Source organism: Pseudoliparis swirei, chromosome 2 (genome assembly GCF_029220125.1).
Source record: "Pseudoliparis swirei isolate HS2019 ecotype Mariana Trench chromosome 2, NWPU_hadal_v1, whole genome shotgun sequence".
Classification (NCBI taxonomy): domain Eukaryota; kingdom Metazoa; phylum Chordata; class Actinopteri; order Perciformes; family Liparidae; genus Pseudoliparis; species Pseudoliparis swirei.
The window spans coordinates 22,252,398-22,266,378 of NC_079389.1; the positions used below are offsets into that span (position 1 = coordinate 22,252,398).

Genomic DNA, 13,981 nt, shown 5'->3' on the forward strand with positions numbered 1-13,981 from the left:
TCATCAGTCTGACCTTACTGGATATTAGTATCACAAGAGCTGGGCTGCAGTATCTTGAGGGTGACTATGAGTTTTATAGATTTTCTAAACCAAGGGTAAAAGAAGGCATATATCAGCGAGTTAAGACATGAGTTGAAATATAGCAGCCAGACGAGGAAAGAAAAGGATGAACTACTATCTTCCATAACCTCACCTGTAAGGGATGGAGAGTAATATGGACAGAAACAGATCAGAAACACAACCACAACAACACCAAGAGTCCTGGCTGCTTTCATCTCAGATTTCTTAGCAGTTATGTAAAGAATATATACTCTAGTTTAGCATAGCCTAGTATTGTTTGCATAAATATTATGTGTAAGATGGAAGACACTGAATGGAAGTTAAAATCTCCAGCGGAGCACTCTGGTATCTGACGGATCTAAAGAAAGATAACAGTGACGCTGGGTGGGGTTCTGTTAGCCCCCTCCTCCTTGTTCACACTTCAGTGGAAGGTGGGAAGCTCTGAAGGAATGTTGAAGCATCTACAAAAAAGCCCTTCTGTTAACTGGCTGATCACCATAAAGATAACGGTGACATTCTCTAAGGAAGTTCTATGCACAACCCCCGTCCCCCGCATCACGAATAGCTTAGAAGTGGTCAACAACCAAAGAAGCTCTTTATATTCATAGGTTAGGAAAGGGCAATCACACACCTGACCTCACCGGGGCAGAAAGATTAGGACGAGGCCGTTTCTCTCCTTAGAATCACGTATGGCCACACACACGAACACACACACACACTCTTTCAACTCTTTAATGATTCGGTCCTTTTGTCCAGTCAGCCATCTGAGAGGAACCAGCACCCTACCTTCATTAATGAATGACCGGACAGGAGTCCTTCTCAAAAGAAGGACCTTGAATCATTTCTTTTTTATTACAACCCCTTACTAAATATATGCATTTATGCGCTGGCCACAACATCCAATGAAGGAACGACAGAGGCGGGAGCTGGCAACAAGAACCAATGAGAAGACACCGCCCCCTTATGCTCCTGTCCAATCAGAACTGTTCCCGTCGGGTATTTAAGATGGCCGCTCACTTTGAACCGGCATCCCTTCTGCAGCCCTGAAGCCATTGGTGACAGGTTTGGATTTGGGTCCATGCGCATGAATTGTCTATTTTGTATCTTGATTTTGAATAAACGCTTTATAGATTTAAAGTAAAAGTCTGTTGTTATTTCTTCCAGTGAGTCCTGTCCAGGTGGTGTGTGCAGTCCAACTCTAACAAATGGTAGCAGACGAATGGTTGTGAAACCCGGTCCAAAAGACCTGAGAAGGACGAGCACGAGAGACCCCCGGACGGACCACTGCGTTCAAGGCCCACTCCAAGAACCCTGATCAAAACACCGGTGTACAAAATAAGGTAGGACTGAACCTATTTATTTTTGAATCAGTCAGATTGAATACTCTAAATTTGATCAGGAGTATTGGAAGTGAGTATTGAAACTGCAAAATTGTTTGACTTGATTTTAATAGAAATAAAGCGTAAAAAGGGAAATCACGATACAGTTTGACACTGAAGTCCTCTAACATACGTGAGGCCGGCGGGTAACGTTGGAGAGTCGGCCCCGAAAGGAACCGGGGTCGCGCAGTTCGAAGTCCTCTAACATACGTGAGGCCGGCGGGTAACGTTGGAGAGTCGGCCCCGAAAGGAACCGGGGTCGCGCAGTTCGAAGTCCTCTAACATACGTGAGGCCGGCGGGTAACGCTGGAGAGACGACCTCGAAGGAGTGTGGGCCGCGTAGGAATTAAACACATGTGTATGCATAAACTGTGAATGAATGTTGAATACCGGTGGTGAATACATGTTGTCAAAGTGGAATCAACAGAGCAGAGTCGAAACCTCACGGTGTCAACGCAAGCTCTAGTCTGTTGAATTGCACGAGTGATAAATAAGGATTTATTGTTTTGAAAGGCACGCTGCCAAGTAAAGAACACATTGTATGGCGATTATGTACTACGTTTAAAAGCAGTTACGAGTTTGAGATTGAGGAAGATACTGAGAAACAACGAGGAAACTCTGCTTAACAAGAACAGAAAACGTAAACACAGAGGAGGAGACGAGCTGCTGCGCGTCTCCGCGCGGAACGCACGCGCCTTCACAGACAGAGCAGCCCTTCCCCTACCCACTTAGCTGCGCGCGCCGCTCCTGCAGGCTCCCAGAGCGAGCCAAAGTTGAGAGCAAAATAGAGCAGGACAGTGACAAAAGAATTCCTTTTGAAGATAAGATATAGTGTTGGGTTTACTATTGATTTTGAGAAACAATAGTGGTTATTATTACAGTAATGCCGTTCGGCGTACGAGTAATTGATTTCCCATCACTGTTTCAGTACTGAGTTTTTATTTGTTTATTTTTTTGATTGACAGTTTTAGAGAATAGTGTTGGGTTTACTGTTTTTTGGGAAAAGACAGTGGTTATTATTACAGTCGTCCGTTGGACGTACGAGTAATCGATTTCTCATGAGCTGTTAAGAAACTGACACCTATTTATGCGATGTGCAAATGTTTTGTTTTTTCCCCATAAGCTGATAGAGTGTGTGAACATCACCTTTCTTTCTGAAACATAGTTTTTAATAAGTACGTATTTTTAATATTAACAGAAAACGGACATTTACAGATACCCAGATAAAGATAAAAGAACACAACAACACATAATGACGAGCCCACCCAAAGGAGAGATGACAGTGCGAGATTGGTTGAAAGAACGAGTGAAGGACAGAGCAGGCCTGGAATGGGCAGAAGTAAGCAAAGTATTCAAAAGAGTAGAAGGAAGTTGGATACAAAGGGGATGGTTAAGACCAAACAATTCTCTCCCCAATGAGGAAGAAAGAGAAAGCATGAGGAAAAGCATAGACAAGGATGTAGAAGATGCAAAAGACAGATATAACAAGATAAAAAAGGGTGTGAGCACAATTTCAACCCGTAGAAAGGCTAAAATAGAAATAACAGAGGCTGAGGAAGAGGAGCAGGTCAAACAATGGGCCCTCGAGGAACTGGAACGTAAAACAAAATCAATAAGAGACGACAGGGTAGAGAAAGCTCAGCAGCAGGACAGCAGGTTATACCCAAACCTAAAGAACACTGATCTAAAAATAGACAGCATTGCAGGCCCGACAGCGCCTCCATCATATCATTCAAGCAACCCATTCATACAGATGCCGGTAATAGAAGTAACAGATGGAGGAATAAAGGCCTCCATCTCAGGCATCGTAACACTTAATGCAGTGCAGGGACAGGTGAATGCAGACTTTAAATCCAGAACCACAGATGACAAAGAGAGACTAAGCAACTTGTCAGGGACAACAGAAGGACTGGAAGACATGACTGGATATACAGCAAAAACACTAAGTAACCAACAAGCACGAGGTGAGCGTGAACAGAGAACCCCCCTTCAAACAGGCACAGGTCACCAAGTCTTACAGCCCACTAGCACACCAACAGCAGTCGGGGTTGAGAGAGAACAGCTGGCCAAGAACAATAGAGAACGCCTCCAGAGGAGACACAGCTTAGGGGAGGAGCCTGAACCACGCCAAGGCCTCACAGAAGAGATGCTGACCTTAATGATAGAAGAACTTGATAGACAGGAAAGAGAGAGAGAAATCAGAGGAAAAAGAGACAGTCAGCAGAAATCAGATAGTAACATAAACAAAAGTGACGAAACTAGGTCAGCAGAGGGAGACAGTGAGCCAGAAGAGCATGATGACCAGCCTAGAGCAGGTGACGCACCACTAGGTAATGCTGGCTGCTACAATGTGTGTGGCAGACTTGAACTCTCCCCTCCCACTGACCCCTCCCCCCTCAGAACCAGGTCAGGTCATCAGTATGGAAGAAGACGCTCGCAGGGCGCACCTGTCTACAGGGACCCCATTTTTCCTGACCTTTCACCTGTCCCACAACTCCCTTTGGTGCAAGCCCCCGGGCATGCCGCTGGGGTCATGGATTATGTTCCATACTCACCCGTAGACACAACAGCGGTACTGGCGACATTACCCCCCCTGATGAACGGGGCTGATGAGTGGATAGCAGCACTTAAAGTGGCCACTACTGGTACAGACTTGGCTCTAGGTGACTTTCGCCGCTTTCTGGCAGGATGTGTGGGTGCAGCAGCCGCACAAACAATTTGGGAGAAGATAGGGATTACAGAGAAACACCCGCATAACATAATTCAGAATAGATTCCAAGAAGCACTCTACGGAGCATTACGAGGAAAATACCCCAGTAAACACACAGCTACATGATCGAGGATTTTTCCTGGAACACAAAAGAGTCCCCAGTTGCGTTTATGGCAAGGAGTGAAGCTATATGGAGAAAGGCATTTGGAGAGGAACATACACAAACACCCCCAACCAGAAAGATGTATCGAGCCATGGTCATTAAGGGACTGCCAGACACCGTGCAGGCTCAGCTAAAGAATGTAGTGGGACTGAAAAATTTGTCCCAGGAAGTGTGGACTGATAATGTAATGCACTTCCTAGAAAGCGTAGCTCCAGAGGTCACAGAGCCTACTAATGCAGAAGCTCTAAAGTTAGAGCTACTGAGACTACAGATTCAGAATGAAAAGAAAATCGCGGCAGATAATACTAAAATAGCCAAAGATGACAAAGCACAGAAGCAGCTGGTAGCCACACAAGAACAGTTAGCGAGTGTGCTGGGATCCATGCAGGAGGATCCAAAAATAGCTCCAGTCATGCAGGCAGTACAACAACAATTAGCCCCCCTTCCTCCTTTCTACCCTCCCCAACCCACATGGTCCACACAGACGATTCCCCAGCCGTTGAATAACGGATGGTACGGACAGACTGATGACACACGACACCATAACGACTCCAACTATGTACCTGGTAGAGGAGACAGGACAATAGGCCCGTACTATTGCTACAACTGTGATGAGCCAGGGCATTTTGCCAAGAACTGTAAGAGGCCAAAAAGTAAAAATTATGGAAGAGGTGGCAGAGGAAGAGGAGGAGGAGGAAGATACAGAGAAAGAAGTAATGGAGGACCTGGAGGTTACAACGGACCCCAGGAAGCCCCTGTACAACAACAACAGCCCCCCTTCTTGCAGCCAGCTCAGCAGCAAAATTCCCCACAACAGCCCCCCTCCTTGCAGCAGCCGCACTCGCTCCCATATCCACATGATCAATATCCTCCCTCACAAGCCAACCCGCCTAACCCATTACAGGGATGGCAGGGACAGTACTGAAGATGCCCACTACAACACGAGGAAGAGATGTTCACTAAGGAACCACTGGTCACCTTAACCATAAATGGACAAAACATAATTATGTTAGCTGACTCAGGAGCCACGTTTTCTAGTGTACAAGAATCATTTCCTCCCTCAAACAAGGCCATAGCGGTTGTAGGGGTATCAGGCCAGACACAGATGCAACGATTCTCTGTCCCTTTACCAGTAACCTGGAGAGATAAGAGCCTGCAACATTCCTTTCTGCTGGCCCCAAGCTGCCCTGCCAACCTACTGGGCCGAGACTTGTTACAAAAGTTGCAAGTATGCATATATTTGACTACCGAAGGAGTACGCATTTCCCCTTGTGTACCTGAAAGCACGCCAGCTGAACCAATAAGAATATTATTTGTAAAAGATGGAGGACCTTCATCAATAACTCAGGAAGTGTATTGGCTGCGACTTTGCAGAACAGGCCCCGACACGCCCGCCATTCAGAAACATTTTATGGAGAACAAACATAAAATATATTCATTGCACCCTTACATGACCCCACTGGACCATGTCCACTGTACCATGAGTGTCACAAATAATGATAATGAAATATATCAGAGCGACTGGGATGACAGCATGCGTCCACTTCGCCCCACACTAACTTGCGAGTATATATACTGCGGCAAGGAGGGTGTGGCAGCAGGAGTCCAGCTGACTCCATGGCTGAAGGAATGGTATAAACTACAAGACTCGTCCAGCCCCCATGTCACACTGGCAGTGGGACATGGATATGAGTCAAGAGGGTTAGGCCCAATGATTAAACGCGCTCTCAACCTGACGTGGGAACCCACTACGGATCCCAGGGTAATGAAAGCCTCAGATGAAGCGACGTATCGATTCAGTGTAAACACAATCGAGAGCACTCTGCCTGAGCATATTCCTGTTCCTAGACACCATGGTCTCCCCTGTACAGATCACCCCTCAGCCCCCACCATGTTGTCTCAGGTACCCGACAGATTGTGGACCACCTCAGCTTTTGATGTTGGCCACATTGACGCGCCACCAGTAGTGGTACGATTGAAAGACCCCACCCGGCCGGTTTGGAGGTCTCAATACAGACTAAGCCCGGAGAAAATACAAGGCATCCAGCCCACCATGGATGGACTGATGAAAGCTGGTGTAATTTACCAATGTCAGTCAGCCTATAACACCCCCATTCTACCAGTCCCGAAAGCACAAGGAAAAGGATGGCGAATGGTGCAGGACTTAAAACCAATTAATGACGCCACGATACCTGACCCATTCCCCGTTCCAGACCCACATCTGACGCTGACTAATTTGCGACCCACTATGACATACTTCACTGTCATAGACTTGGCGAATGCATTCTTTTCCATACCTCTGGCAGTTGAAAGTCAACCCTATTTTGCATTTACACATGATGGTAAACGCTACACCTACTCTGTGTTACCACAAGGATACAGGGACTCCCCCGGTCTGTTCAACAAAGCACTGAAGGAACATTTGTCTGTTCTAACGATCCCAGCAGGCGTTGTGCTAATTCAGTATGTTGACGACCTACTGCTAGCGGCAGAAACAGCTGAGCTGTGTCTGGACGTGACCCTGGCACTCTTGACCCTATTATCAGATAAGGGCTACAAAGTCAAAAGAGAAAAAGTGCAGTGCTGCAGACGACAGGTTACCTTTCTAGGCAGACAGATTTCAGCAGAAGGACTTACTATAACTAACAGCTAAAGAGAAAGCATCCTACACCACACCAAGCCACAGACAGTCGCAGAAATGCTCTCATTTCTCGGCCTAACTGGTTACAGCCGTTCACATGTACCAGACTACACAGGAGCGACAGCCCCCCTAAGGGACATAGTGCGCATTGCAGGTCCAAGAAACATGACAGCCACCTTGGATTGGACATCAGAGGGCTCAGAGGCCTTTTCGAACGTTAAACAGATTTTGTCCCAAGCTGCGGCCCTCAGGAGCCCTGATTATGGCTCTCCCTTTCACCTTGATGTTTCTGAAAGGAATGGCTTTGTCAATGCCATCCTGTATCAGAAACAAAGAGGGGACAGGTGTGTATTATTGTACCACTCATCTAAATTAGATGTAGTAGAAACAGGACAAACCACATGCGGAAGATATGTGGCATCAGTAGCCAAGGCACTAGATAAAACCGCACACATAACCATGGGACATGAAGTAATGATACATACAGCACATGGTGTGGCAGCATTTCTGCTGAGCCAGAAAGACCAAGCTCCATAACACCTGTATGGCCTCTAATGTAACCTATGAGACAGGACTAAACAACATGTTAGACAGAGTTACGAATGGTCCCCCACATGTGTGTGAAGAACACGCAGTAAAAGAGAACAAGCTAAGGATAGACCTGCATAACACCCCCTTAACAGACCCAGACATGACCCTATTCAGTGACGGCTGTTGCTATAGGACACAGGAAGGAAACAAAGCATCATATGCAGTGGTAGAGCAGACTGAAGAAGGTGAATATGAGATCAGGAAAGAAGGCGTATTACCACAACCAGCATCAGCACAGGTTGCAGAAGTAATCGCCCTGACTCAAGCACTGACTCTGGCCACAGGAAAGACAGCCAATATTTACACAGACTCTGCGTATGCGCATGGAGCTGTACATATTGACGGCCCTGCATGGGTCAGACGACATTTTATCACCTCGAGTGACCAACCAATCAAACACAGAGCTCAGATGGAACAGCTACTAGACGCAGTACAGCTGCCCAGAAAAGTAGCCGTGATGAAATGTAAAGGACATGACAAAAACACCAACGACAATGTCAGCAAAGGAAATGACGCAGCAGACGCTGCAGCCAAAGCCGCAGGAGGCTATGTGCCAAGACAGATGATATGCCGACCAGAACTACCACAACAGACTGAACTAACTGAGAACGAGTTAGTGGAAATACAAGTTAAAGCAGGACCTTATGAGTGGTCGTCATGGAAAGAAAGGGGGCAACTAGAGACTCCACCTCTAAAGAGGGACTATGGAGAAGCCATGATGGCCGAATAGTGGCTCCTGCCCAGCTCGTGCCCCTTCTGTTAAAAGATGCACATGGCCTCACACATGAAGGAAAAAAGATAACATTGATAAATATCAACCACCTATGGTGGCATCCACATATGGAGAGTATGGTAAATTTGTATTGTGATGAATGTACAGTTTGTGGAAACCACAATGCAAAGAAGCCGTTCCAGTCCCCCATGGGATCCTACCCTGTTCCCTCAGCATGCTTCCAAGAAATCATGATAGACTACACAGACATGGGACCAGATAATGTAGTCGCAGGAAAAAGATATCTGTTGGTAATGGTAGACAGGTTCTCCAAGTGGGTGGAGGCAATCCCGACCAGAAAAGAAGACTCGCTCTCCGTGGTAAAGTGGTTGAGAAATGAACTCATACCCAGGTACGGAATACCCAGAGTAATCAGATCAGACAATGGAGCACATTTTAACAGCAAACTGCTGGCAGAAGTTGAGGCCTCACTGGGGATTTCCCATAAATATGGTTCAGTGTATCATCCTCAATCCCAAGGTCTAGTAGAAAGAGCGAATCAAACAATCAAAGGAAAGATAGCTAAGGCCTGTGAGGGAACCAAGTTGACGTGGGTTCAAGCATTACCTTTAGCTCTGATGTCCATGAGAACATCACCAGGTGCCAAAACGCATTTGACCCCTCATGAAATACTGACGGGAAGACCAATGCCAGGGCCACCCAGAGACGGAGGTCACGTGCCGCCTCTGGATGTCCAAATGATCGAAATGAGTGACTACATGAAAAAGCTAACATCCCTTACCAAAGCTCTCTCCCTGCAGGTGTCCAGGGCCCATGCGACACCAGCGGAGGAAGAACAACAGAGTAAGGTCAAAATTGGTGACTGGGTCAGGGTCAAAGTTCACAAAAGAAAGTGGACTCAGCCTAGGTGGACTGGACCGTACGAGGTGAAGGAAATTACGACACACTCGGTCCAGGTCAAAGGTAAATCAGGAGCACCTTGGCACCACTTAACACATTGCGTCCCAGCTAACGCCCCCACTAGGTCCCTGACGGAGGTCAGAGCAGACTTACGGAATGTCGAGGGAAGTACCAAGAGCAATTAGACGCTGCTTCGGCGACCCCGATGCCAATCCGGCAGAAACAAGGAGGTTTCAACCTCGAACCCTAAAGGAGATGGGTTTTGGAACAAAAACAACAGCCATAATAGCAGTAGCCTGCGGTCTGTTGGTGCTAGTTATATTAGGAGGATTCGCCTGGAAAGAACACATAAAGATAGATAGACTCACACACGACGCCATCCTACTAGCTAAACACTTCACGCCACGCAACCCAGAACTAAATAGAGTAAAGAGATCCCCTGCAGCCAGCCCCAATCACATGAGAGCATGCGACGCATACTGGATACTTAACTACCCCAGGAACAGTACCACGTCCTTCACCTTTGACTTATGTGAGGTAATTGGATGTCAAGGGAACCCGTTAGCATGGAGTGGCTATGACTTATATCTCTGTGCAGAGCCCACAATAGTGTGGGACTGTGAGAGAGATGGTGAATACAGACGGGGCACAGGAAAGTCTTGTAAAAACTGGGGCATGGTAACTAAATACACGGGAGCGTGGATACCTACTATGAGTCATCTCACCACAGATAGGAGAACATGGTGGGAAAAGATAAGTTTTCAGAAAAACTTTAACCACGGTTCCATCCCCATCACCCTTTCATTAGATAGAATCAGCAGCAGCTCGGCAGGACGGGACCGCATCTTCTTCCTACTGGGAGTTGACGCAGTAGAAAAAGACCCCCTGGTAGGCATACAGATTAACATCTACGACCCCCCCGAGGAGAGTCAGATCCCGGACGAGCCCCCGGAGGCTGCAAAGGACTTTAAGGTCATAACACAGGACTTCTCCCATCTGACCCCACAGCAAGTGATAGAGAGGAATACAGGTTATGGCAATGACAACATTTGGCTGAATTGGATAATACAGTCAGCACAAGACCAAGACATGGGAGGATGTATAGCTTGTGCTAGTGCACGCCCGAAATTAATCACCAGCCCCCGCCCCATTGTTCCCCGAAACAGACGCCGAGGGTTATGCTTGCATGATGGCGCTGTTCAAACAAACCACCCCAGGGAACTGCACTACGCTAGCAGCCATTTTTCCCCCTTTACCGAGGAACACAGAGACTGGACCATTCTCCCCTTATAAAGGGGCCCCCCATAGATACACATGCTTCAATTTTACTAGTACAAGAGCCAGAGTTAATGTGGGAAAAATAGATCCTGAATGGTGCAATCGCACGTCCTCCGGAGAAAAGATAGGACCAGAGGCAAGAAATGGACTGTATTGGTATTGTGGAGGGCTGAGACTCTTAATGACACTGAATGCAAACGAGACCACAGGGATCTGTGCATTAGTCCGTTTAGCAGCCCCACTCAAATTAATAGGAACCAGGCTGACTCAAGAAACTCACCTCGCACAGAGACTCACCCAGCGCAGACGCAGACACGTAATGAGAAAAAGAGAGTTAGTTAATCAAAACAACCCCACGTACATGGATGCGATAGGGATTCCCCGAGGAGTCCCCGATGAATATAAACTAGCAGACAACATAGCCGCCGGCTTTGAGAATTTGCCACTGATCTCTGCAATCTTCCCAGTCACCCCCATAAAGAATGTGGATAGAATTAATTACATTTGGTATACCCTCTTGAGATTGACCAATCACACACGCGACGGCTTGGAAGCAACCGCAGAACAATTGGCCCCCACCTCCACCATGGCGATTCAGAATAGAATGGCGTTGGACATGCTGTTAGCAGAGAAAGGTGGAGTGTGCGCCATGTTTGGAGACTTATGCTGCACTGTCATCCCCAACAACACTGCCCCGGATGGTTCTATGACCAGAGCCATTACCCAGCTTAAAGCCCTCTCCAAGGAGATGCATGAAGCATCAGGAATTGACAATCCATTCTCCAGCTGGTTAGAGGCCACCTTTGGCAAATGGAAGGCATTCATCACCTCCCTATTCATGTCAATAGCAGTACATTTAGGCATCCTGGTCTCGTGTGGATGTTGTTGTATCCCCTTCCTGAGAGCCATGGTGGCCAGGCTCATCGCAGCAGCACTAACAAAAGAAAAGCCTCCTCCACCCTATGAACAGTGTCCCTTGCTCCAGGCCGACCAGGACGATCCAGACGAGATCAAGTTCGAGACCACCGGATAAAGACCCCGACGACAGCCATGGACGACACAGACCAGAAGGACGCAGACGACATCACAGACGAGGACCAGGAGTACCAGGAGGACGCAGACGACGCTGTCGCAGACCAGGATGAAGCAGACGATGCTGTCGCAGACCAGGATGAAGCAGACGATGCTGTCGCAGACCAGGATGAAGCAGACGATGCTGTCGCAGACCCGGACGAGGCAGACGACTTTGACCCAGCCAGGGTTGAAGCAGATGGGATGCAGCGGGGACAGGATCGTCAACCAGTTTTCAGGCTGCCAGCCTGCACCCCATCATCGGCCGTCAGAGTGCAAGACCCGGGCCAGCCTAACCACCCTCAATTTCACCTCTTTCCTTCCACACCCACACATTACAGATTCAATACATGCAGACCCTGTGACTTCCCCGAGATCGAAGAGTTAGATGGGTGGGTCGGGGTGCCACACGACAGGAGCCACGCCCCTATTCCCATCCCGAACCGAAGGAGACTCTCACCTGGAGAAGCAGGTATCGAGACAGAGCCACTGTACGCGATATGGCACGAGAATTATCAGTACCTACAACGTTGGGCTATCACACATCCCTTTTTCACTGGTTACCCTCCCGCAAACAGTCTCACAGGGTTGCAGATCCTATGGGATCTCAGTTTAGGCAACGCCAAGAAGGACAAACTTCAGGTCAGACAGTACAACTGGCCATACCAAGCAGTCGAGGACTGGGCGGTCATTAGTACGGTAACACAGTGCTCCACGGTTTCTGGCCTACAGATAACTCTGGGTATGGATGTTGTGATGTGTACCGGAGCTCCCTGTCCCTTTGACATAGCCCCAACTTTCTATGGGATGAAAGAATGGGAGAGCGTGTCACAAAATGAACTTGAGCTCCATACAAGCAGGCCTCAGTACCCGCCTTCTTCCCCTCCGGTTCTCCGTTGGGCACAGCGAGAGCGAGAGGAGAGGGAAGCAGCCCCTCTCCTTCCCCCACCGGATGCTAGGGAGATAGCCGGGGACAGGGAGATCCATAGGCGCTTGGCAAAGAAAATAAAGTTCTTTCAGACCGAGGCACGTAGCCGCTCAGTGCGGCCAGGCCAAGATGAAGATCTGGCATGGAAAGGGAAATAAATATTCCCGGAGTAAGGGTTCACATCCAGCGGATGTGAAAAGAGGGATTTGTAAAGAATATATACTCTAGTTTAGCATAGCCTAGTATTGTTTGCATAAATATTATGTGTAAGATGGAAGACACTGAATGGAAGTTAAAATCTCCAGCGGAGCACTCTGGTGTCTGACGGATCTAAAGAAAGATAACAGTGACGCTGGGTGGGGTTCTGTTAGCCCCCTCCTCCTTGTTCACACTTCAGTGGAAGGTGGGAAGCTCTGAAGGAATGTTGAAGCATCTACAAAAAAGCCCTTCTGTTAACTGGCTGATCGCCGCCATAAAGATACGATGACATTCTCTAAGTTCTATGCATGCACTCCCTCCCCCGCATCATCACGAATAAGCTTAAGTGTCAACAAAACACAAAGAAGCTCTTTATATTCATAGGTTAGAAAGGGCAATCACACACCTGACCTCACCGGGCAGAAAGATTAGGACGAGGCCGTTTTTCTCCTTAGAATCACGTATGGCCACACACACACGACACACACACACTCTTTCAACTCTTTAATGATTCGGTCCTTTTGTCCAGTCAGCCATCTGAGAGGAACCAGCACCCTACCTTCATTAATGAATGATCGACAGGAGTCCTTCTCAAAAGAAGGACCTTGAATCATCTTTTTATTACAACCCTTACTAAATATATGCATTTATCGCTGGCCACAACATCCAATGAAGGAACGACAGAGGCGGAGCTGGCAACAAGAACCAATGAGAAGACACCGCCTTATGCTCCTGTCCAATCAGAACTGTTCCCGTCGGGTATTTAAGATGGCCGCTCACTTTGAACCGGCATCCCTTCTGCAGCCCTGAAGCCATTGGTGACAGGTTTGGATTTGGGTCCATGCGCATGAATTGTCTATTTTGTATCTTGATTTTGAATAAACGCTTTATAGATTTAAAGTAAAAGTCTGTTGTTATTTCTTCCAGTGAGTCCTGTCCAGGTGGTGTGTGCAGTCCAACTCTAACAGTTACACCGACTGGACGCTGTTTTGTGACAGATGCAATGTGGGTCCGCATGGCTTGAGCCTGAGACACGGCCACCACAAATATTCTCATGTACAGAAGTATGATGACAGTAACTGGGCCGATAAAGGTAAAGACTACATCAACAGATCCTGTTACATTGTTAAGAACAACTACACACTCTCCGTAGCAGGAATAATGCACCTCAGGTTGTTTTAGAAAGTCCATCAAAATACAACTATTGTAGAGAACAGAGTAAATCCAACATAGACAGATACAGATCTTCATTCTGTCCAGAGTAACTCTGGTGTTATAATGTAGAGGGTCACAGATAGCCATATAACGGACTTTGGAGGGTTTAAACAT

At 47.5% G+C, this 13,981-nt stretch overlaps 1 protein-coding gene across 1 annotated transcript; it reads right to left on the bottom strand.

Annotated features, from left to right (window-relative positions):
- Nucleotides 1–14: 14 nt before the first annotated feature.
- Nucleotides 15–13,981, bottom strand: LOC130202824 (trace amine-associated receptor 8c-like). Its single transcript, XM_056428596.1, has 2 exons — nt 13,619–13,981; nt 15–284 (listed from the first exon to the last, which is right to left on the bottom strand). The coding sequence occupies exons 1-2, from the start codon at nt 13,979–13,981 to the stop codon at nt 15–17; spliced, it is 633 nt and encodes a 210-aa protein (XP_056284571.1).